Genomic DNA, 23,050 nt, shown 5'->3' with positions numbered 1-23,050 from the left:
CCAAATTTCTTTCAGGTACAGAGCCATGAGCAACTGGAATTCAAGGAAACTTGGATGCTGACGATGATAACGATGATGATAATGAGGGAGAATAGAAGAGGAGAAAACAAATTCTATTCCAGGAAATAAATTCTATTCGTGTAGAATGGTCATGGAAACCTAGAGTCTAAACTGGATTACTACAGAGATCAAAGTCCAAACCAAACAAAAATGGAGGAAATTTTCAAATTAATGTCTCCACAACTTCTGCTTGCCACACTTTTCTCATCTAGTTTCCAAGACCATTTTCATCAGTACTAAATGCAATACTGGATTATTTATTTCATTCCCTTTCTTGAGGAGTATACAGTGATGGTTAATTTTACAAAGCAACCTGACTGAGCCATAAGGTACCCAGGCATTTGCTCAAAAATTATTCTAGGATGAGATTTGAACATTTAAATATAGACTCAAATAAGAAGCCCACCCTTCCTAATATAAGTGGGTTGCATTCATCAATTGAAAAACAAATAGAACAAACAGAGGAACTCTCCCTGTCTGACTTCATTCAGGACACTGGTCTTTTCTTGTCCTCAGACTTGAGCTGAAAAATTAGTTATATTTCAAGCCTGTCACTATTCAATGGGAACTTACACCAGCTCTCCTAGGTCTTATGAAAGTACATTGACTCTATTGGGTCTCCCAGTTGCCATTCTTAGACTTCTCACCTTATATAATCATGTGAGCCAGTTACTTACAATAAATGCATTTGTGCATAAGTATTAATCTGTCTATCTATCCATCTATCTATCTAACATCTATCTATCAGCTATCTATCCATCAATCATTTACTTGGCTATTTTATTTGCTCTGTTTCTCTGGAGAACCTTGGCTGTTCCACTAACTTTCATAGATTGCCTCAATAGATCAGTGGAAATCTTGACTCCACCATAAATCTAGCTTCTTTAGTTCAACTTTCTGCTGTTTTAGAGTGCAAATTTAAAAATGCTTTTTAAGCCAGGCACTGGGATCTCACTCCTGTAGTCCCATTACTCAGTAGAGATTTGGAGGATTTGAAGCCAGCCCAGGCAAGAGGTTGGTAAGGCCCCCATCTCAACCAATGATTGGGTGTGATGGTATGTACCTGTAATCCCAGCTACATAGGAAGTATAAATAGGAGGTTTAGGTTGGCCTGAGCATAAGTGCAAGAACCAATCCAAAAATAAAGCAAAAAAAGCTGAATAGGTCAGTTCAAGTAGTAGAATTTCTGCCTGATGAGAACAAGGCCCTCAGTTCAATTTCTAGCACCACCCAAAAATCCCCACATTTTTAAAAAAATGCAAATGCTTTACCTATTTTACACAGCTTGAAATAGAAGATCTTGTGTGCTTTTAGATTATAAGCTGGAGGTGAGATACTGCACTCTGTATGATGTGGTATGGTATACACATTTTTAGGACCTCTATTTTTGCACCAGAGTGCGTTTTTATTTCAAATCAGAATCTGTTATCAACTCCAATTAAACATCTTATTTTTACAATTAAAGTTTATAGCTATGTAACTGTAATCCGTCTGTACATCATCTTTACAAATATATAAACTATATATATAGTATATAACTCACTTTCCTAGTACTTTCTCCAGCTTAGAACGAGCCTTATCAGTACCAAACACATTTTAGCATAGCAATAAAGAGTAATTATGCCTCCTGCTACTTCCAATCTCCCTTTCTGGTTTTGTTTTGCTTTGCTTTACTTTTTAAGACAGGGTCTCACTATATTGCCCAGTTTGAGCAACTCAAAATCATAATCCTCCTGGCTCATCTTCCTGAACATTGGGAATACAGGCATGTACCACCACACCCAGCCTCCCAAATTCTTACCATGATGGAGACTCTTCTTTGGGTTAAGAACTGTTCACAGGAGAATCTACTTAGAAAGCAAATATCAAGAGGAGAAGATTGATTACATTAATACCTTGGCATGGATGCTTTCCCAGATGTCTCTGAGAGCAAACAAATGAGAAATGAGATAGTGTGATTGAAGATGAGGAGGAAGGAGAGAGGTTGGAATCCTGTCTGGGTGGGATACAGTCTGGAGAAGCATTCAGGGTTCAGAAGTCAGTTAAGGAAGGTGGGAAGGTGTGGGAGGGCTGGATTGGGGAAGGATTAGGAAGGGGGGGCGGGGAAGGCCTAAGGAAGTCAGAGTCTTAAAGGGAGGGGTGGGCACTTGATTACATTTTGTCCATTGAATACTTAGGTTCAGGGCTGGCTCTGTTCTTGTTTCCCCAGGCCTGGGACCAGATACTCTTATCAGTTCTTTCCTCCCATCCTACCACCCTCTAATAATCCTTCACTAAACCCTGATGTTTTAAATTCCACATTGCTTGGATATTGCTTTCCAGTCTCACTCCCTAAAACTCAATTTTGCCGCAGGCCTTGAGGGTCATAGCAGGACTTAGCTTGGCCACTCAGCTGTGGTTCCACCCTAAGGGCTCTTCCTCACTGTGAGAATCTGCCTCAAGAATGGCCTGAGCCCAACATTCCACTTCCCAGAAGCCTCCCACGGCTTCAAAATGAATTCAGATAAATAAAACTGCTGGCTCTACCCTATCTGATTCTTAAACTACTCCTTATCTAAGGGCTTTGTTAGTAGGGACTAACATTTCTGTAGTGCCTTAAAGTTTTTTGAAATAATACAATTATCTGTAATCAATTGGTCAGCCTAACACTCAACTAAAACTGCTCAGGAAAAGGTTATCAATGGTCCCCTTTCTCTCCCCCGCCCCCCCCCCCCGAAAAAGCCAATAAACAGGTTTCATTAACTGCTTCATTATCCTCCTTACAGCCAATGAGGATAATAATGCAGGCATTACTCAACACACCCACGGCTACTCTACACTGACTTTCTTCAATACTGGCCATTGCTTTTGTCTGCTCAGCATCCCCTCTCCCTGCCTGGATAGTGTTCCCATTGTCCTAAATAGAATGGGCACATGATCCTGGTGGACCAAACATAGTACTAAATCTCCCAGTCCTTGGTGATTGTCTCTAGGAGGGAGTCACATGTCCCAAACAGGTCACTCAACTGTTTTTCACCTCGACCTTTCTAACTAAAACTGGCTTTAAAAAAATACCTTTAAACAATTAGTCTTGCTGAATAATACACAATTCCCAAAACCTCAGAAGCTTGAGAATATGTAGGACAGATTTGGAGTATCTGAAGACAGTATCTGTTAAGTTAGCAGTTAGACATGAATAGTAGCTCTATTTTGCCTTCCCAGGTGTTAATTATGACTTCATGAATTTCCCTTTAAATTGAGATCTTGTCAATCATATGGCATGAACCCTAGCAAGTATATTCTCTTTACCTTTAAAGTGGTCCTTGTTAGTCTTGTTCTCCATGCTTGGCTCTTTCTCTAGGAGTTGGCAAACAATGGCCTATGAGACAAATCCAGTCAGCCTCCTGTGTCTATAAATAAAGTTTTATTGGAACAGAGTCACATCCATTTATTTACATGATGTCTGCGGGTGCTTTCACTCTACAGCGACAGAGCTGAGTAGTAGTGACAGAGACCATATGGCCCACAAAACTTAAAATATTTACTATCTAGCAGGGCTAGATACAACCACTGTTCTAAAAGAAGTCAACTATATGTTCTGTCTGGCCATTGTCAGCTACCTGCATACTGTGACCGCCAATCTCTTTCCCAGGCCCTGCTCTCAACTCTGAGCCTTTGGGTAGTCTGCACATCTTTTCCTGTAGAAAAGCTCCTTAAATTCACTAAGGATCAAACTCAAATTGAAGGTATCCTTTCTCTGCAAAGTAGCTCCACTTTCTCAACAAATGGAGCTGATTTTGTACCTAGTAGCCCCAACTAGAACTAGACTCTTCTTTCTCCCTTCCCCATTTTACCCCCCAATTAGTAGGTTTCGCCCATTGCTTTTCAAAGCATTTCTTAAATCTCTCCTCACAAGCCTTTTTCTCATATATTCACTTAACTTGTCTCCCCATATCTAAGCCACACCTGACCTCTAGCGAAGGATCTTCTACCACACTATTCCATTCCTGCTGCTTCCTTACCAACAGTGATTCCATACTTCCCCACTGAGTCAAGTCTACTTGACAATCCAACACATAAGATCCTTGATTTCTTGGCCTTGCTCTTTGTCCTTATTTTAGGGCATTCTTGCCTTTAAAATACACTTAGCCACATCCTTTTTTTAAATTTAAATTTTATTGTAAAGATGATGTACAGAGGGGTTACAGTTACGTAAGTAAGGTAATGAGTATATTTCTTTTCTCCCATTTCTCCCTCAACTACTCTTCCCCCTAAGCTGTAAAGTTCATTTCCAACATAGTGTTTAGTATCACTGTGGAATTGGTTCACCCTTTGTCTCACTGTTTCTGTGATTTCCTTTCCCTTCCTCAAATCAGGTAAATTTATATCCAAGACAAAGGTACAGAAATTTAAAAAGTGACAACAGAGAATAAACCAAAGGGGAAAAAAAGAAAGAAAAAAGAAATAACTGCAAACAATATAACAAAAAAACCTCTTGTTTCCATTTCTTGGAGTTCATTTCAATAAGCATCTTTGTGTGTGTGTGTGTGTGTGTGTGTGTGTGTGTGTGTGTGTGTGTGTGTGTGTGTGAGTCCTGAGACTTGAACTCTGTGCCTGGGCTCTGTCCCTCAGCTCTTCAGCTCAAGGCTAGTGCTCTACCACTTGAAGCACAGCGCCACTTTCAGTTTTCTGAGTGGTTTATTAGAGATACAAGTCTCACAGACTAAAATGGCTTTGAACCACAATCCTCAGATCTCAGCCTCCTGAGTAGCTAGGATTACAGGCATGAGCCACTGGCACCTGGCTTAATAAGCATCATTTTATATGGTCATATGCACATAGCTATTAAGCCACTGTGATACTCTGCTAAGAATATCCTAGACATACTCTAGTTATTACAAATGAGGGAAAACATGCAGCCTATGTTTGAGTCTGGCTTACTTCACTAAAAATAATTTTTTCCAAATCTTTCCATTTTCTTATGAATGGAGCAATGTCATTCTTTCCAATGGAAGCATAGAATTCCATTGTGTATGTATACCACATTTTCTTGATCCATTCATCTACATAGAGACATCTGGTTTCATTCCACACCTTAGCTATGGTGAATAATGTTGCAATGAGCGTGGTTGTGCTGGTAGCTTATGTGTGGCCTTGTTTGTGGTCATTTGGGTAAATGCCCAAGAGTGGGATTGCTGGGTCATAGGAATAGTGTATGTTTAGTCTTTTGAGGGACCTCCATACTGCTTTCCAGATTGGTTGAACAAGTGTACATTCCCACCAATAGTGTAGTAGGGTTCCCTTTGGCCACATGCCCACCAGCATCTGTTATTATTCATTTTCTTGATAATGACCATTCTAACTGGTATGAGGTGGAACCTCAATGTTGTTTTGATTTGTATTTCTTTTATGGCCAGAGATGGTGAACATTTCTTCATGTGTCTATTAGCCACTTTTTTTTTTTTTTGGTCCAGTTGTGGGGCCTGAACTCTGGGCCTGAGCACTGTCCCTCAGCTCTTCAGCTCAAGGCTAGTGCCCTACCACTTGAGCCACAGCGCCATTTCCGGCTTTTTTCTTTTTGCTTATGTGGTGCTGAGGAATTGAACCCAGGGCCTCAGGCATGCAAGGCAAGCGCTCTACCACTGAGCCAACTTCCCAGCCCTCTATTAGCCACTTTTATTTCTTTATATACTTGAACTCAACCAACTGTAGACAGACAATCTTTGGGGAGCTGAGCATGCACAGACTTTTTCTGGTCATCTCAGAACAATAGAGTTTAACAACTATTTATATAGCACATATATTGTTCTAGGTATTATATGCAATGTAGAAGTCAAATAAAGTACATGGGAGAATATGTGTAGATTATATGTAAATATTGTGCCATTTAATAGAAGAATGTTGAATATCTTTGCAGTTTGGAGATTGGTCCTAGAACCAATCAATCCCATGTGAATACTGAAGGACACCAGTATCTTGTCTCACACAAGGCCATTATGGAATTGATTTATGTAGACTTTATATGGATTGGCATAGACTGTGTGTGTGTGTGTGTGTGTGTGAGAGAGAGAGAGAGAGAGAGAGAGAGAGAGAGAGAGAGAGAGAGAGAGAGAGAGAGAGAGAGAGAGAGAGAGAGAAAGTGACAGAGAGATAGAGACAGAGAGACAGAGAAACAGACACAGAGAGAGTGTGTGTACTCAGGACCTGGGTGCTGTCCCTGAACATTTTTGCTCAAGGTTAGCACTCTACCACTTGAGCCACAGCTTTACTTCCAGCTTCTTGTAGTTCATTGGAGATGTAAGTTTCATAGTCTTTCCTGCCGGCTTGGACCTGCAGTCCTCAGATCTTAGCATCCCAAGTACCTAGGATTACAGGCATAAGCCTTGGACACCTAACAACTACATTGTTTCTTCCTCCATCTACCCCCCCCTCCGTCCCCCCCCCCCAGGCCCAGGTCGTGGGACTTGAACTCTGGGCGTGGCTGGGCCTGGCCCTCCACTCTTCAGCTCAAGGCTAGTGCTCTACCACTTGAGCCACAGCACCACTTCTGGTTTTCTGGTGGTTAATTGTAGATAAGAGTCTCATGGACTCTTTTGCTTGGGCTGGCTTTGAACCATGATCTTCAGATCTCACCCTCCTGAGTAGCTAGGATTACAGGTGAGAGCCACCAGCACCCACTAGCACCAGCTACATTGTTTCTTGTTCCTCTGCCTCCCTTCTTGCTTTGGATCACTCATCTCAAGTTTTACCACAGCCATCGTTTTTTCTTGGTAACTTTCCCAGAGACACCAGCTTTCCCAACCTGAGCTGGCTGCACTTCCCACTCTGATCCCAAAGTTAATGTGTAAGCTCAAGTCTACTTGTTTGCTTGGTTCTCGAGGGTGAGGCCCACAATTATGAGACTTCCTGTCCAGGCTCTTAGAACAAGGTAGGCCTTTGATGAACTGAGCTGAGTTCCAAAGCATTCTTTATTCACTTTATCTATTACTTAATGTTCACAACAGCCTCAGAGATGAATAGTTTATCTATCTATCATTTATGAAGTTATGAAACTGAACCTCAGGGAATTTGCCTAAAGTCATAGAGTTGATAAGGAGCAGAACAAGCACTTAAATCCAGGCCCACCAATCTGGAACTTCCAGCCAAATAACTTTGTGGTTTTTTTCTGGGTTAGTCTTTTGTAATAGTTATGAAAAATAGCTACAAAAGAACATACATGGCTTAAAAGTACAATAATGATGATGATGATGATGATGATGATGATGATGATGATAATGCTGCTGCTGCTGCTGATGATGATGATGACAAATGAGTTCCCAGTAACTGATCACTTTAGGAAACATAACATTGCCAGTTCCACTAGCTAAGGTTTATATTGCCATCTCTTGCTGTTTTTTAGGTTTCCTTCATGTAGATGCACTTCTAAGCAATGTACTGTCTAATTTTGCATGCATTTTAATCATTCTGTATATAACCCATGAGTTTGCTTTACTAAGCCCTATATATTACATCTTTGGCTCCATATACATGGATATGGATACTGGGTATCTGAAGTTCAGGCAATTTTATTGCTGTATGGTATTACATTGTATAAACGTGTCAAAACTTGGATGTTAGATCTAAAATACACTGCGACATGATAAATCATACAGGACTCTAGGCATTTACACACAGTGAGACCATAAAAGGATATTCTTAAGGGAGGAACACAAAGAGGTAATGCCTGTGCCCCTCTGGTCATATAAAAGAATACTTAACAAAATGAACTCCAGGAAATGGAAAGAAAAAAATGTGTCAAGATTCATTTCCCTCCTAATCCTGTTGCTAGACATTTGAGTTGTTTCTTGTTATATTTGTGCTTTGCTATTACAAAAGTGTTCGTTTTTCTTGTTTACCTTTTCTGTTTACCATTTCTCTGTGGATATACTCAAGAAGGACACTAACAGGCACGTTTCTATTCTAACTAAACAAGAGAGAGGCTCCTGGGTGGGATTCTAAAAATAATTTTCCTTTCTAAAGGAACCAGGCCAATATGCTAAACTTTTTCCAATGTCAATAGCACCAGCATTCAATAAGAATTTCTGATGCTCCATGTCCTTACCAATAGATGTCATATAAATTTCTAAAACTTTATTTTTTGCCAACCAGCAGGTAGAAAATGGTCCCTCTTGGAGTTTTAATTTGCTTTATTTTCTGTCTACTGGTGAGATACAAGTATTTTGTATGATTATTAGCCATTTCTATTGCTTTCCCTATGAAAAGTGCCTGTTTACATTTTTGCCTTATTTTCCTTTGGGTTGTCTGATATTCTTTTTTCCTACTGACTGGTAGGAGTTACATCTATGTTCTGAATGTAGAATTTGTCAGTCATAAGTGTGACAGAGAAAGGCTCTCAGATTATTTTTAGTTTTTCACACTTCATGGTGCCTGTTTATATCTTTTGTTTGTTTGTTAGCCACAGCTCCACTTCTAGTTTTTGGGGGTTTCTTTGAGGGGTTAATTGGAGATAAGAGTGTCACAGGGACTTTTCTGCCTGAGCTGGCTTCAAACTTCAATCCTCCAATCACAGCCTGAGTAGCTAGGATTACAGCCATGGGCCACTGGCTCCCAGATGATATATCTTTTCATTGTAATTGTTTTATCAATCCTTTCTTCTGTGGTTTGTATTTTCATACTTGTTTAAGGAACTCTTTGCTATTCTAATATTATAAACAGTAACAGCCAGCATCAAATACTTTCTATGTTCCCTACTCATTATCTCCCTTACTCCTAATCTCTCTGAATGAAAAATGAGAAATTAAGCAATTAAATGATATTCACACAGCAAATAAACAGTGGATTCAAGATTTGAGCCTAGGCACCATCTGTCCTTAAACAACTACCAAACTGCTATTTGAAGAGATTGACTCCTGTGGTATTCTAAAGACTGAAAGGATTGCCTTTATCAGTAAAGCCTCTGACCTGGAGTTGATTTTTTGTATTTTCTGAGACACCTGAATTAATCTGCACTTCAGGCTCTTGCACACTTATCATTCATGATCACTTGACACTGTGTGACACTGATGTAGATTGATCCTTGCTAACATTTTTTAAAGTCCCTTTAATGTTCCAAATGGATGATTCTAAGCAAAACCCTACTAGGCAAAACCCTACTCTCCAAATTCGTGGTGAAGTCTTGCTTTAAATGGTATGGCATCAGAATGAGATTCTTGGAATTAACCTGCAGCACTGGGAACAGGAAGTTGATCATACATTCTCAATATCTTGCCAAGGAACTCAATAGCTTCAGAAGTAGCGCACAAGAGGCGAAGGCCACAGAAAGCACAGAATAATCTCCATGGCTCCACCTACACTTCTGAGACCAAAATAGTTCACACAGGCATTCCTGCCGCCTCCTGGTGAACGGAGTGGGAAGGGACTTCGGTCACGAATTCTTCATTCTAGCCACCCACACACACTAGGACAGCAGCAGCAAGGGTAGCAGCATCTTGGAACCTGCTGCCAACAACACAACGTAGGCCTACACATGACATCTTTTCTGTACCCAAGCACTTGTCTTCCTCCACTAGGAGAGGTTTAAAATCAACATAAAGAAGCTGGGAGACAGAGTAACTGGAGCAGAGTATGGGGATGGGATATGCTAGGTTTAAAACACGAATTTTATAGGGTCAGAGGGGAGGATTTAAGGCATTTGAAAAAGAACAGTAACCCGATGTTGCTTGTTAGAGACTATGACTACTCACAATCTGGCTGCTAGAAATACTAAAGAGGGATGATGCCAGGCTATGCGGGTTCCCACTGCCACTCTCACACCCCATCCTTGTTCTTTCTGCTGGTAGAGTTCACTTCCCACTCTCCAAGCTGAAAATGCTCAAGAATCATTTTCCCAGCCTCCCTTGCAGGGCACATGACCCAGTCTCAGCCAATGAGATGGGGGAGAGTCCTGGGGGAATTCTGAAAACAGTTTTCTTCCTAAAGGAATCAGGCCAAAAATGTCAGGCACCACAGAGCAGAAAAATGTAAGTGACATTACACTAGAACGACATAGAGAAACATTCCCTCTGAGACAACAGAGTTTGTTATTTAAGGAACTTGATTCTGTAACTTGTACTCTAAAAGAATTTCAGGAGAAAGAAGCATTTAATAAGGTCAGCACAAATTAATGTAATGTTTTAAGAAATAGAACAACTCTTCAGCTTTTGTTCGCCATCGTGGTTACTGTGCCTTCCAGAGCTTCTCATCATGTCTGCTCACAAGACTTTCAGAATCAAGAGGTTTCTGGCCAAGAAACAAAAGCAAAATCGCCCCATTCCACAGTGGATTCGGATGAAAACTGGCAACAAAATCAGGTACAACTCCAAGAGAAGACACTGGAGGAGAACCAAGCTGGGTCTGTAAGGAATTGCTTCAGATGCCCACATATTTATGCTCTACCATGAACCAGTCAAGCTGAAAAGTCAATACTGCCTGGACTGACAGTTGAGCAGATTTTAAATTGATTTTTCTTTGGTTATTTTAATACTGGGCACAGTAATAAACATGTAATAAACATTACATTTGAAAAAAAAGAAATAGAGCAATGGATACCTGTTTTCTTCAGCTATTTATTGGAAATAAATCAGCCTCTCAAAAATGGGAATAGTTTGCCTGGTGCTGGTGGCTCACACCTACCTACTTTGAAGGTTGACTTCAGAGGATCAAGGTTTGAAGGTAACTTTGGCAGGAAAGTCTGTGAATCTTATCTCTAATTAACCAGCAAAAAGCCATAAGTGGAGCTAAGTGGAGCTATGGCTTAAGTGGTAGAATGCCATTCTTCAGGGGAAAGCGCTAAGGGAAAGCAGCAAGACCCGGAGTTCAAGCCCCAGTCCCAGTATCCCCCAAAAAGTGGGGGGGATAGTTAACTACCATTATTAACTGCTCATGGAACATTTTAGTTGCTCAATAAACTACAGTTTCTGAGATAACTTGTTTGGTTTCTCTTCTCTCCCTTGCCTGCATTTCCCTCAAAAAGCCATCACAGTCTCTCCCTGTACCCTGCTAGGCAGCACCTGTCTTTTCTTGAAGTCTCTTCGGGAAGTCATGGAGGTTAGGGCTTATTGTTTAGGAGGAATCTCAGCACTGTGTAGACGGCAACAGCCATAGCACCAGAATTCTCAAAGTGAGAGATAATCCCACAGACCATTTATGATGACACAGAATTTGAAAACAGGCAAAACCAGAATATCTGGTTAGAGTCCTTATGATTCATAACACGTGTCTCCCATCCGAATACTTTATATAACAGTAGCTGTCGTCTTTTCAGTGATTTCTTGGGGTTTCATGGAAGGAAACCCCATCCTGTCACCAAATATATTTTGGGGAGGGGGGAGGGGAATCCTCCGCTACCACAGGGGGGTAGCTGGGGGAAATTCTTTCTTATATTCCATGAATAGTTCCTGAGAATCCAAGTGCTGCCACTGAGATATAACTGCTGAGATCTATACTCCCTTGTCGCTCACAATATTTTTGGCTAACTCATGACTTCGCCATATGAAATAAGTCTACATCTATTAAGATCCCAAAACATGTGATAGAGAAGTGGAATTGTCAGGAAGAGATGCGCGCTGGTGGTGGCTTTGGGTCACCTCCTTGCTCGGATCTCCCATTCAGTGGGCTCCCTAAGAGATCAGGAAGGGTTGGGCGATTATCTGATTCTCCCACGGCCAGGTGGGGACAGCGGGCTTCGGAGGGCGCGGGGATTGGCCCGGGCGGTGTGGCCCGCGGACACGCGAGGGCAGGGCCGGGGCAGCGCGGGGCAGGGCCGGGCGCGCGGGGGCGGGAGCCAGGTGGCCGCGGCGCGCAGGGCTGGGCGCGCACCCGCAGGAAGTGGCTGCGGCGCGGCGGCCGGGCGGGGAGGCGGCCGCAGCCCGAGCCGAGCGCGTGGAGCGAGACCTAATGGCGGCGCCGGTGCCCACGGGCCCCGGGGACGACGCCTCGGCCGTCCTGGACGAGCTGTCCCGGAACTTCTCGTACTGGGTACCGGGCGCGGGCAATGGCTCGCTGTCGGGCGCGTGGTACCGCAGGAACCAGGTAAGGGCTGCTGTTCCTTGCGGGCCCCACAACCAGGGGGGCCAGGCGGGGGCCTCCGCAGCCCTGGGCCGCACGCCCGGCCGCTCGCTGACGTTGCCACACTTGGTCCTGACCCGTTCCCCCACATGGAATAGTGGGGGTCCCCCCCAGCTTCCCCTGGGCCTCGGGGAAGGGCACCCCGAGGCCTCGGCGCCAGTCCCCCCTCCCAACCTCCCCACGCCCGAGCCCGCCCTCTTGTCCCAGGAGGATTCGAGGGGTGTCGGGAGAATCTCCACTGCGTGTCGCCCCAGAATCCTTTCACCGTTTTTTTGTTTTGTTTTAAAGAAAGAAAGAAAAAAATAATAAATCAAAGCGCCCCGGTTCCCAGAAGCAGGAAACTCATTAAGAACAGCCGAAGGTCCGCCGGGTGCGGGGCTCGGCGTGTGCGTCCCCGGCGGCTCCGCCCAGCGCGCGCGTTTCCGCGCCAGGACGCTGAGGTTCTCAGGTTGCTGCTGCCTGGCGCTGGCCGCGCGCGTCCGGCCCGCTGGGGATCACGGTCCGCCTCCGCAGAGCCGGTGTGCGCGGGGGTGTACATTTGAGGGGATCCAGGGGGCTTGGAGCTGTCCCTTTGGTTTTGGCTAGGCTTAACAGTCTTTAATCTGGACAGTTCTGTCTCTAGCGACATTTATATTCTTGCCAGTGGGGACAAACGAGCTTCACGCAGTGGATTTGGTCTTAACTCCTGTTTTTATAAGTGTTACTTTGTTCTTGCTCTTGAACAAACCCATGGCTCTTCTTTATTTTACATGAATATCATCATGACATATTTGTTGCTGTTGGTCTAAGTAGGAAATTTTAACCAGTAATCAAAGGACTCGATTCCTTTTATGCTTGAAGTGTCTTTTGACTCTTCGTTTCTGAACTCAGATGGCAATTTATTTGTAGAAGGAATAAATAAGCGTGTCCACCTTATTAGTTTCAAACAAAGGGGGACATTATTGCTCTGTTTTAGCCTACAATTTTTTGAAAAGCAGAGGAGGTAGGAACCTATCCCATTTCTCTTTCCACCCACAGGAATGTCTTCTAGCACATATGTTACGCTATACTTTTACTAGACATATTCCCAATATAAGTTTAAGAATGAATTATTCTCTCAGTAAAAATATTAGAGAATTAGTAGATGTGGCCTACCATGGCATCATTCCGGCTTCTTTCTTTTTGCTTATGGGGTGTTGAGGAATCGAACCCAGGGCCTAATGCATACAAGGCAAGCACTCTACCACTGAGCCACCTTCCCATCCTCTACCATGGCATCATTCAAAACAGAGGTAAACACTGTTTTCACAAAGAAAACCTCTGCAGGCATTCGTTTTCTTTCATGTTTCCTGGAATTGTTAATTGTCTTGGCTTTCCCAAACATAAGATGATCGTGTGACATAAATTCGAGGCAAATAATGCTGGCAAAGCATAACTTGCTTTGACTGAGCAACTCTGTGCAGGTTAGGAAGGGTGTATCCAAAATAAGCTAATTGGATTTTCTGCTGGCACAAAGCTATTGCTATAATTGTGCAAATTTAAGCTATCTTATGGGACTGAGGTATTTTATCCTTCCACTTCATTCTTCAAAGGTTAATTCCTTTTGTTTCAAACAAAGCCAAGACGATTTTTTTTAATATTATACAGGTGATGTACAGAGGGGTTGCAGTTTCAGAGGTCAGGTAATGAGTACGGTTCTTTTTCCACAATGTCACCCCTTCCTTTGCTCTCTCCCAGTTTTTCCCTCCCATCCCCATCTATAAGTTGTATAGTTCATTTTCAACATCATGTCTAGTGAATATCACTGCTGCATTTGTTCACTCTTTGTCCCTCCATTTCTGTAATTCCCTAATGCTTCCCCCCAAAGACAGATAAATGAACAACCAAGACAAAAAGAAAAACAAAACCTTTTGCTTCCATTTCCTAGACTTCATTGAGATAAATATCATTTTATCTGAGACACATAGGCATTGTACCTTTCTGTTCCTCCCCCAAAACTTGATTTTAAAATCCATTCAACAAACATTGCTAGTGCCCTAGCATTTGGAATCCAACTTTTCTAACACTAAATGAATAGAGATTGCCTGACAAGAGATGACAAAAGAAAGAAAGAAAGAAAGAAAGAAAGAAAGAAAGAAAGAAAGAAAGAAAGAGAGAGAGAGAGAGAGAGAGAGAGAGAGAGAGGAGAGAAAGAGAGAGAGAGAGAAAGAGAGAGAGAGAAAAGAAAGTGTACTCAGTATAAGTTTGGACTCCTACAATCATAAAAATTGCCTTGGTTGCCGATAGGGTTTAATGGTACTTGTTTATTTACATCAGTTTTATCACATCTGAAATATTTGCACAGTGCGTTAATAGCTCAACTCTGTGTGCCTTTTGGAGTGATTACCATCAGATGTGAGCAGTTAACCTCACTCTATCAATGAAGACTGTCTCTCTTGAAATGTTTTCATGTGATGGGTATATACTTAACAATCCAAGGCCACTTTGAAGCTATGTTGTCTAAGGCAGAAATGTGAGCGCTCCCAGAGGAGAAAATCTCCCACCAGAGGAGGAAGTCTAAAAGCAAGTAGAAAGAAACTCACTCAGTGGGAAGAAATCTTGGAGAGCTGCTGCCCTTTTATACTGGGGAACCTTACCCTACTTGGTAAAAGCTCTGATATACAATTTTAGATGTGGCCCATAAAGTTTTGCCAGGCTATTTTCTTTGTTAGATCCCCAAGTTTTCAGTACAAAAGGATAATGTTCCCATGATATTTATTGAACGTACCACTATATACAAAGCACTGTAGGGGTTTTTAATATAGTCCAAGACCCAAACTTGGCCTTCCAGGAATGTTATTAGGTACCTAAGAAGATATAAGCAACCCCAAATCAAGGAGTATGTGGTGACATGTAAATGATATAATGTTCTGGGGAAATTCAGAGCAACGTGGCTTTCAGCCAGGGCCATTGGAGATGTGTTCATGGAGAGTAGTGTTTGAGCTGAACACTTGAAAATGCAAAGGGCTGGCTTCATGTTAGGGATACCAAGGTAGAAATCATTCCAGAAAAGGGAATAGCCAGGGACCAAGAAGCAGCCCTCCTGACCTCAGCAAATGTCTTCCCAAACATTTGAATACCATAATCCAAGTCAGTAGTGGTATGGCTCTCCTGGAAAATGGAGACCAATTGTTTGATAGAAATAGGACTTGGGCCATGGTTGTGGTTCTAGAGTTGACTTCAAGGACTGGTGAGAAAGTTTGTTGTAGACACTTGGGAACCATTGAAGGTTGTTTTTGTTTGTTTGGAGTTTTTTGGATCAGAGAGCACAAGAATCAAAACAAATGAGAGAAGTTGAAATGAGAATTAGTAGGAAATATTCTGAGAAGGTCTTTATTGATGCTTCTTTAAATAAATTTAAAGATGTGTTTGGCTAAATAATTAAATTCACAAGGACGTTATTAAAAAGGGTCATTCTTCTTCATAAGGTGAGATGCAAATTCAAACTTTTTATATCCTTTGTTTGAACACGTGATTCTGAATGACCTAGTTTTTTGTTGTTGTTGACCTGTATTTTTAAAGTCAACATATTTAAAAGAGAATTGATACATATTGGCAGACAAAGTGAAGAGACTGACAATTGTTTTACATTTACTTTATGATACTTATAGCTGTTGTCTCATTTGAACATTTCAACTACTTTGTTGTAAGGTACACATTACCCTTACTGTTCATATAAGGATATTTGTGTTGAATAACTTGCCCCAAGATCTTATATAGTAAGTAGATTTTAACGGCAAAGCTATTTTTATCCTGTGCCTGAAGGCCATTGCTAGAGACTGAGGCTTAAAAAGGATTTGGTGGCTAGAGTTCATGCAAAGGGAGAAATGAATACAGCTTGTTTTGCTGTGCTTAAGAAAAGTCACAGTGAGTTTTTAATTTCCCTTTTATTGATTTTGATTCATTATCATCTCTCTCTTTTTTGGCAATAGACTCATAGGACTCTCCTAAAGAAAAAAGTGTCAAACCTTCCAAATAATAAAAGAGTTAGGTAGACGTTGCTGGTTATTTCTACCTCCTTCCTAAGAAAAGTAATTTATTTTGTTTTGTGTATGCTTGTTGGGTTTTTCAAAAAATTTGTTGTCATTTTATAAAGGTGATATACAAAGGGGCTACAGTTACATAGGTCAGGTAGTGAGTACATTTCTTTATGGACAATATCACTCATTCCCTCACTCCCAGTTTTTTCCCCCTGTCCCCACCCACAAATTGTATAGTTCATTTTCCACATAGTGTCTAGTGAGTACCACTGCTACATTTGTTCACACGTTGTCCCTCCATTTCTGTGCCCCCTTACCCTCCCAAAGACTGATAAACATTTTCATTTCCTGAAGTTCATTTTGATAAATATTCTATTATATGATCAGATGCATCTAGGCATGCACCTTTATGTTCTTCTCCTAAAAGTATCCTCCTTTAGTCTCACTGTGTGCTGTGTTTGTGGGTTTCATTTCATTTCATTTTCTTGTCTTCCTCACCTTGTCATTGGCCTGGGTCATGATTACTCACAGTGCAGTGTTCTGTCCTCATTGGCACAAGCCAGGAAGTACAGACAATCCCTACTATAAATGTAGGCACATATATGTTTATTCACTCAGCAACTCACTGAGGGTTCCATTTAGTTGTGTGATTCCTTCAAAGATCACCCTGACCTCAGTAGATCATACCTCAGCACTAGTTCATAATTCTCAAGACCTTACCTCTTCACAATTATCAATATTTTTTTTCCTTCTTAAAAGAACGTTGAAGCTTGACTCAAGTTCTTTAGCTTTCAAGAGTAGTCTGTCTCTCTTCTGGCTTTTGAACTAACCTTCCCTATCAAAAAGAATGCTTTGATAATTGAGAGGATTTTGCATAATGGTTATTTTTCATTTGGATGAAGTAAGAAGCTAAAAGAAGTCTGGATTAGGCAAGCCTTGATTCAGGGGCTGTAATGATAGGTATTTGGTATGGTATTTTCAATGTTTGTTCCTCAGATGTTGGTCTCACCTTTAGCAGGCTCCTCTTTCTGACTACATACTTAGCTTCAAGAGGGAAGAGCTTGATGTTTTTTTCAACTTGCTAATGAGTAAACAGGTGCTCTAGTCTGACTGGTTAAGGTTCAGTCCAAGACCTGATTGACTAGGCTTTGGAAGATCTGGATTTCCTCTGAAATAGTGGGTCTTGTAACCAAAAGAAGGGGATGCTGTGTGATACAAACAGCAGTTCCTACTAGCAGGACTCAAGTTTTCCTTCTGTGAGTTACTATCTTCATGGGCAACCATCAAGTTAATGCTCTGCTCAGGTTTTCCAGATCCTTCTTTATCAGTATCCCAATTCACTTGTGTGTGTGTGTACATATGCGCACACACATTCACATACCCCTTCCCATTTAATCTGCTTTGTCTTGATGGGTGAGACCTAAATTTTAATCTCCTTAAAATACTATAGAATTAATTTGTGAAACATCTTCCTTAGCATCATCTTTAAGCAGTGACGTGTGTGTGTGTGTGTGTGTGTGTGTGTGTGTGTGTGTGTGTGTGTGTGTGTGTGTGTGTGTGTGTGTGTGTGTGTGTGTGTGTGTGTGTGTGTTGGTTCTAAGGCTTGAACTCAACACCACCACTTCTGGCTTTTTGCTGGATGATTGGAGATGAGTCTCATGGACTTCCTGGCTCCACACGCTTCAAACTGAGCTCGTCAGCTCTCAGCCTTGTGAGTAGCTGGGATACAGGAGTGAGCTACCAACACTTGGCTAAGCAGTGATTTATTTCTAAGTTCTAAGTTCTAGATTTTCCTCTTCCCTGCCGTGGAAATTATAGAAAGACATCTGTTCTTTCTATTGATGGGAAAATCAAAAGGAGAACTCTGGATTGGTTAACAAACAAGGGCCTGATTTTGTAACCAGGAGTCCCTGATAAAAACCATGAGCAGAAACCAGAAAACCCTTCTCAAAAGATCAGTGTTGACATATCTATATCTGAAAACATGGGCTGTGTCTTTAAAATGTAGCTGAAATTTGTGATGTGTATATGTATATGTGCATGAGACAGAGAATGAGCCTTAGCAATACTTCCTTAAAAAAAACAATGTCTTTAAAATGTAGCTGCATTTTGTGATATGTATCTGTGTGTGTGTGATATTTGAAATGTTAGAGTAATTTGCATTCCTGTGTTCATTGTAGCACTATTCATAATAGCCAAGTTATGGAATCATCCCAAGTGTCCATTGACAGATGACTGGATAATAAAACTGTATTAAGCCTTAAAAGGGAAGAAAATTCTAAAATTTTCGGCAACATAGAATTAGGAAAGGTTATACTAAGACAAATACCACATGTTCTCACTTATATGTGGAATCTAAAACAATAGAACTCATAGATGCAGAGTGCAGGATTGTGGTTATACAGATTGAGAGATGGAAGGACTGGGGAGATGATAATGTTCAAAAAATACAAAGTCTCATGGAGAATAAGGTGAGGTTTTTCTTAGCTCTGTTGCACCAGTAGTAAATATAGTTAATAATTGTATATTGTACATTTCAAATTGCTAAGAATAAACTTCAGATGTTCTCATCATAAAAAATGATAAGCTTTGAGATAATATATATCTTACATATTAGCTGATTTAATTATTTCAGTGTATTCATAAATTGTTACTTTTACTCCATAAAATATATTAACTTACAATAAATTGTTAATTTAAGTAATTTAAGTTAATTTACAATAATTTTTAAATTAAAAAAACTTGAAGAACCACATTTGAAGGAGTGGTTTCATGTGAAGTCACTCTTGCTTATGTTATCTGATGAATTCTTTACATTAACTTCCAGGACTAACAGTACTATTATGTGATTATAGGTGAGTGAGCCAAAGAGAAGAGGAAATATTGTGCTATATTTGTGCTGTGCTGAACTGCCTGTGTCACCATAGTGAAGAAATGAACATTTCTTTGTAAAATCCCAGTAGACCTCCTGTTAGGAACAGCTTCCATGGCCATAAAGTAGAGGCTGATAGTGATTTACATGGAGAACCGTTGATGAATCTTTTGAGCCAAATAGCAATGACCATTGATGAGTCCTGTGGTTGTCATGGTTGTGTTGACCGGGTGATTTCTTGGGATCTGGCTATTGGACCAGTGGGGTGAGAAAATTTGGCCAGGACATAGAAGGTATAGTAGGCTTAAGTCACAATATCCATCGATGTGTAACAAATTTGAACTTATTTCCTGACTTGATTGTAGAAAGATCTGGTCTTGTGGGTGACAAGGGCCTCAGGAGTCTCTGGCAGAGATCAGTCAGTGAATGGCAATGTCATGATACCTACTAAAACCAACAAAGACATTTATCTGGTAGCTAGTGCCTTATAGAGACAATAGAATTTGATGATCAGGAAGAAGTTGCTGGCAAACTACCATTGGAGTTCAAGGCATGCCCTGTTCCCTAAGGAGAGTATACTCTGGAAACTCAAACAGAGGTGGAGGAAAGCCTTGCAGTGAAGTGAGCTCCTAGCATCCAGCTTTAGGGTAGCAGGCTATTCCAAACCCTGGGCTTGGCCTGCAAAAGGCAGCCCACAACCCTGCTCCTTCAGAAGTAAAGAATTATAAGTGTTAAAATTATGATTGTAAATACACTTTTGCAGAAAGAGAAAGTTATAGAATCCTCTATTGATCTGGGGGTAAATAATAGCATTCATTGTTTTCAGGATCTATTCTCCCTAACTTCCTCATTGTTTCAAAAATTTCCTTCACAAAATTATTTTGTAATAGAATCATGTTTAAAGACTCCCTTAACTAGAATCTCACCTTTTCTTGACAATTCTTGTTCTCTAACTTTTAACCAAGTGCTAAAATCCCCCAAGTGATATATTATTAAATATACTCATTTCTCATAAATTTATCCTGATGAAAGTTAAATTTCTCAGAAGTGTAAAACCATGGTGGCTTCCAAGTAAAACTAACTAAAGCTTATCTTTAAGGGAGTTCAGTTTTTAAAAATGAATAACATACAATTATGTAAGTAAATGTGTTCCCTAGTAAAAGACAAAATGTAATAGCTCTTAATTGTATGTGAAGGCAGTATGTTGGGCTTTTCTGACTAGGTTTTTAGGTTGATTAGAAATTGGCATGGAACAGCTTATAGACTAGCAACAATGTACGGTGTTGGAAAACCCTAACCTTTTTCTTGTTGGCTTTTAATAACCAGATTTGGATGTAATGTCATGAGACTTTCTCAGGATTGGAATAGTCTTATGGCATGTGATAACTAAGATAACAAATTAAAAATCTTTTCCTCACTGAAAAGTTTCTTTCTCCTTTGCCATATGTAGGATTGTAGTTTCAATTCTGGATTAGTACTATAGACAATTCAGTTTTCTCCTAGCATGATGCAGATTAGCAATAAGAACAGTCCATCCATCCAATAATCTAAATACATTACCATATTTCTGACTGTTGTCAGTGTTCACTGTTAGAAGTGTTCTTTAAGGCCCTGTTGTAATTAATTTAATTTCTCCTATTTCTGGTCTAAAGTAGTCTCTTAAATGGGCTTCCTACACCTGGGTCTCCCTCCTTGCCACCTTATCCTCCATATTAGAAATAGTTTGGATCTCAACTGTTCCCCCAGAGACTCACATGTTGATGGCTTGGTCCCCAGCCTGTTTCCCTTTTGGGAGGTGGTAGGACCTTTAGAAGATGGGGCCTAGTAGAAGGAAATTAGTTTATTGGCCAAGTGTCCTTGGGGGGGGGGGATTATAGGACCCTAGCCCCTCCTCTTCCACAGACTTCTACTGTGACCTACTGTGCTGTCACAAGCCCAAAGCAAAAGATCTAAGTGACCATAGACTGACTTCTCTGAAACTATAATCCCAAATTAATCTTTCTTCTTTTTAAGTTTATTGTCTTAAGTATTTTGCCACAGTGGTAGAAAGCTGACTAATGGAACATTGCAGGAAAATGAGTTATTTTAAAGCCTACTCTTGTCTGATTTATAGTTATTTGTGCCTTAGCCCTGCTTATGGATTCTTGGCACATAAAAACTACTACCTGCCTCTCCAGTCACCTCTTCTGTGATCCTCTGCTTCATACTACCTGAAGATTTACTGCACCTTGGACCATTGTACCTGTACCATTTTACTGCTGTTGGCCAGAATGCACTTTCTTTGGTGTGTGAGTTGGTGAGACTTCCCTATGATGCTCCCTGAGTTAGGCTGAATAATGGCACCCTGCCACACACAAACATATTCACACTTTAATCCCACATCAGCTGTGAATGTTGCTTTGTATCAATCATAGTTTTGCAGATGTGATTAAGGAAAAGATCTTGAGATGGAGAGATTATCCTGGATTCCACAGGCAAACCCTGTATGTCTTTACCTGTATTCTTATAAAATGGTATGGCACAGGGAAATTTCACACAGGAAGGAAAAGCGAAGTGGTCATGGAGCCAGAGATTAAAGTGGTGCAGCCACAAGCCAAGGAATCCAAGAGCCAGCAGAAGTTAGAAGAGGCAAGGAATGAGTTCTCCAGAAGGATCTTGTTTTCCCAACTTTCTTTATGTTAGCCCAGCAAAACTGACTTCAGACATCTGGCCTCCAGAACTCTGAGAAGATAGATAAATGTTGTTGTGTTAAGCCACTGGTACAGAAATGAATGCATTATGAATACATTCCCCCAACAGAGGCTTATTTGTCCTCTGTCCTTTAATCCTGCAGGTTCTGTGGGACATATCTCTATTACAGATTTGACAGGCTGTGGTCTGTTTCTTTCCTCTTTCTCTGTACTTCATGAAGATACGTGGTGTCCTTAATTCCAGACATAGGACCTAATATTTAGCAGTTGCTGAATGAATCCTGACTAGATGCATGACTAAATGAATAACATCTGATGTGAGTTTCCTTGAGCTGTGAACCATTACCTACCACCTTCTCTCTGATCATCTCATATCCTTTTCTTCCACATTGTGTGATGTTTTTTTAAAGCAGAGTCTGCATGTGGTTTTAAGTTGTGCAGTGGTTTTATTTTTCTCTTTGACATCTTTTCTTGGTTCTACCAGCTTCCTTTTCATTCCTTTTTCTATTATCACCTCCACTTTTAACTATTTTAAGTGGACCCATATTCTCTTTAATTTTATTGATCCCGCTTTTGCAAGAGTTTCTACTTCTTAGTTTGAAAATTTTCAAACCTATCAGTACCTATGTCCTTCACCTTAAAATTCATTAATTGTTAAACATGTTAGTTTAAAAGTATAAAACATGCTAGTTCTCTTATCACAGACATATGTGTGTAAACATAGCTATAGATAGTAATTTGAAGTCAGTGGCATACAACTTAAGTTTTTACCCATAAATACTTATGGATATATTTCTAAGAATTTCAGTGTCTTCCATTCCGTTCTAAACTTAGGCCTGGGCTATGTATGTATCTACCTGTTTATTGAGGGGCAAATACAAAGCGACTCTATTGCATTCCTAAGGGTTTACCCCTTTGTATAATTAATATACACTAATAAAAAGGAATCCACTGCTGGCTGGGGTGCACTGAATGCCTATTTCTTAGACATATGAACTTAACCACACAAGCCTTTAAGTTCATTCCTGTAGGGTTCATTGACCTTCATCACTCAACCTGCCATATTGCTTAGACTAGAAATTTGATCTCTGATTTCTAGTCAGCTATGTTTTTACTGCCTAGAACAGAAGTTAGTATTATCCCAGTCATAGTTGAATGTAACTGTTTTGAACTTCGAAATCTGCTCTGAATCTGATATTCCTTTGAGCCATGTGCTAGTTCCATATTGGTCTCATTCTGAGTTCATGTTTTGAAGGCAAAGCCAGGAATTGGGTGAGTTCAAAGCCAGAACTGGGACAGACTATTGCTAATTCCAAACATTCCTGTATTATATCCCATATCCATCT

At 40.7% G+C, this 23,050-nt stretch overlaps 2 protein-coding genes across 2 annotated transcripts in view; both read left to right on the top strand.

Annotated features, from left to right (window-relative positions):
* Positions 1-10,281: 10,281 nt before the first annotated feature.
* LOC138806299 (large ribosomal subunit protein eL39-like) lies at positions 10,282-10,669 on the top strand. Its single transcript, XM_069991813.1, has one exon. The coding sequence runs from the start codon at positions 10,282-10,284 to the stop codon at positions 10,435-10,437; it is 156 nt and encodes a 51-aa protein (XP_069847914.1). The 3' UTR covers positions 10,438-10,669.
* A 1,237-nt stretch (positions 10,670-11,906) lies between these two features.
* Nipal2 (NIPA like domain containing 2) overlaps positions 11,907-23,050 on the top strand; it is a 78,006-nt gene continuing 66,862 nt past the window's right edge. The window contains exon 1 of the mRNA XM_069991123.1: positions 11,907-12,108. Coding sequence (XP_069847224.1) covers positions 11,974-12,108 — 135 coding nt within the window. The 5' untranslated portion in view covers positions 11,907-11,973. The remainder of the gene's footprint in view (positions 12,109-23,050) is intronic.

The sequence above is a fragment of the Dipodomys merriami genome, unplaced genomic scaffold (assembly GCF_024711535.1).
Source record: "Dipodomys merriami isolate MVZ:Mamm:240054 unplaced genomic scaffold, mDipMer1.0.p SCAF_4, whole genome shotgun sequence".
Classification (NCBI taxonomy): Eukaryota; Metazoa; Chordata; class Mammalia; order Rodentia; family Heteromyidae; genus Dipodomys; species Dipodomys merriami.
This window is presented reverse-complemented; position numbering and strand designations above follow the sequence as displayed.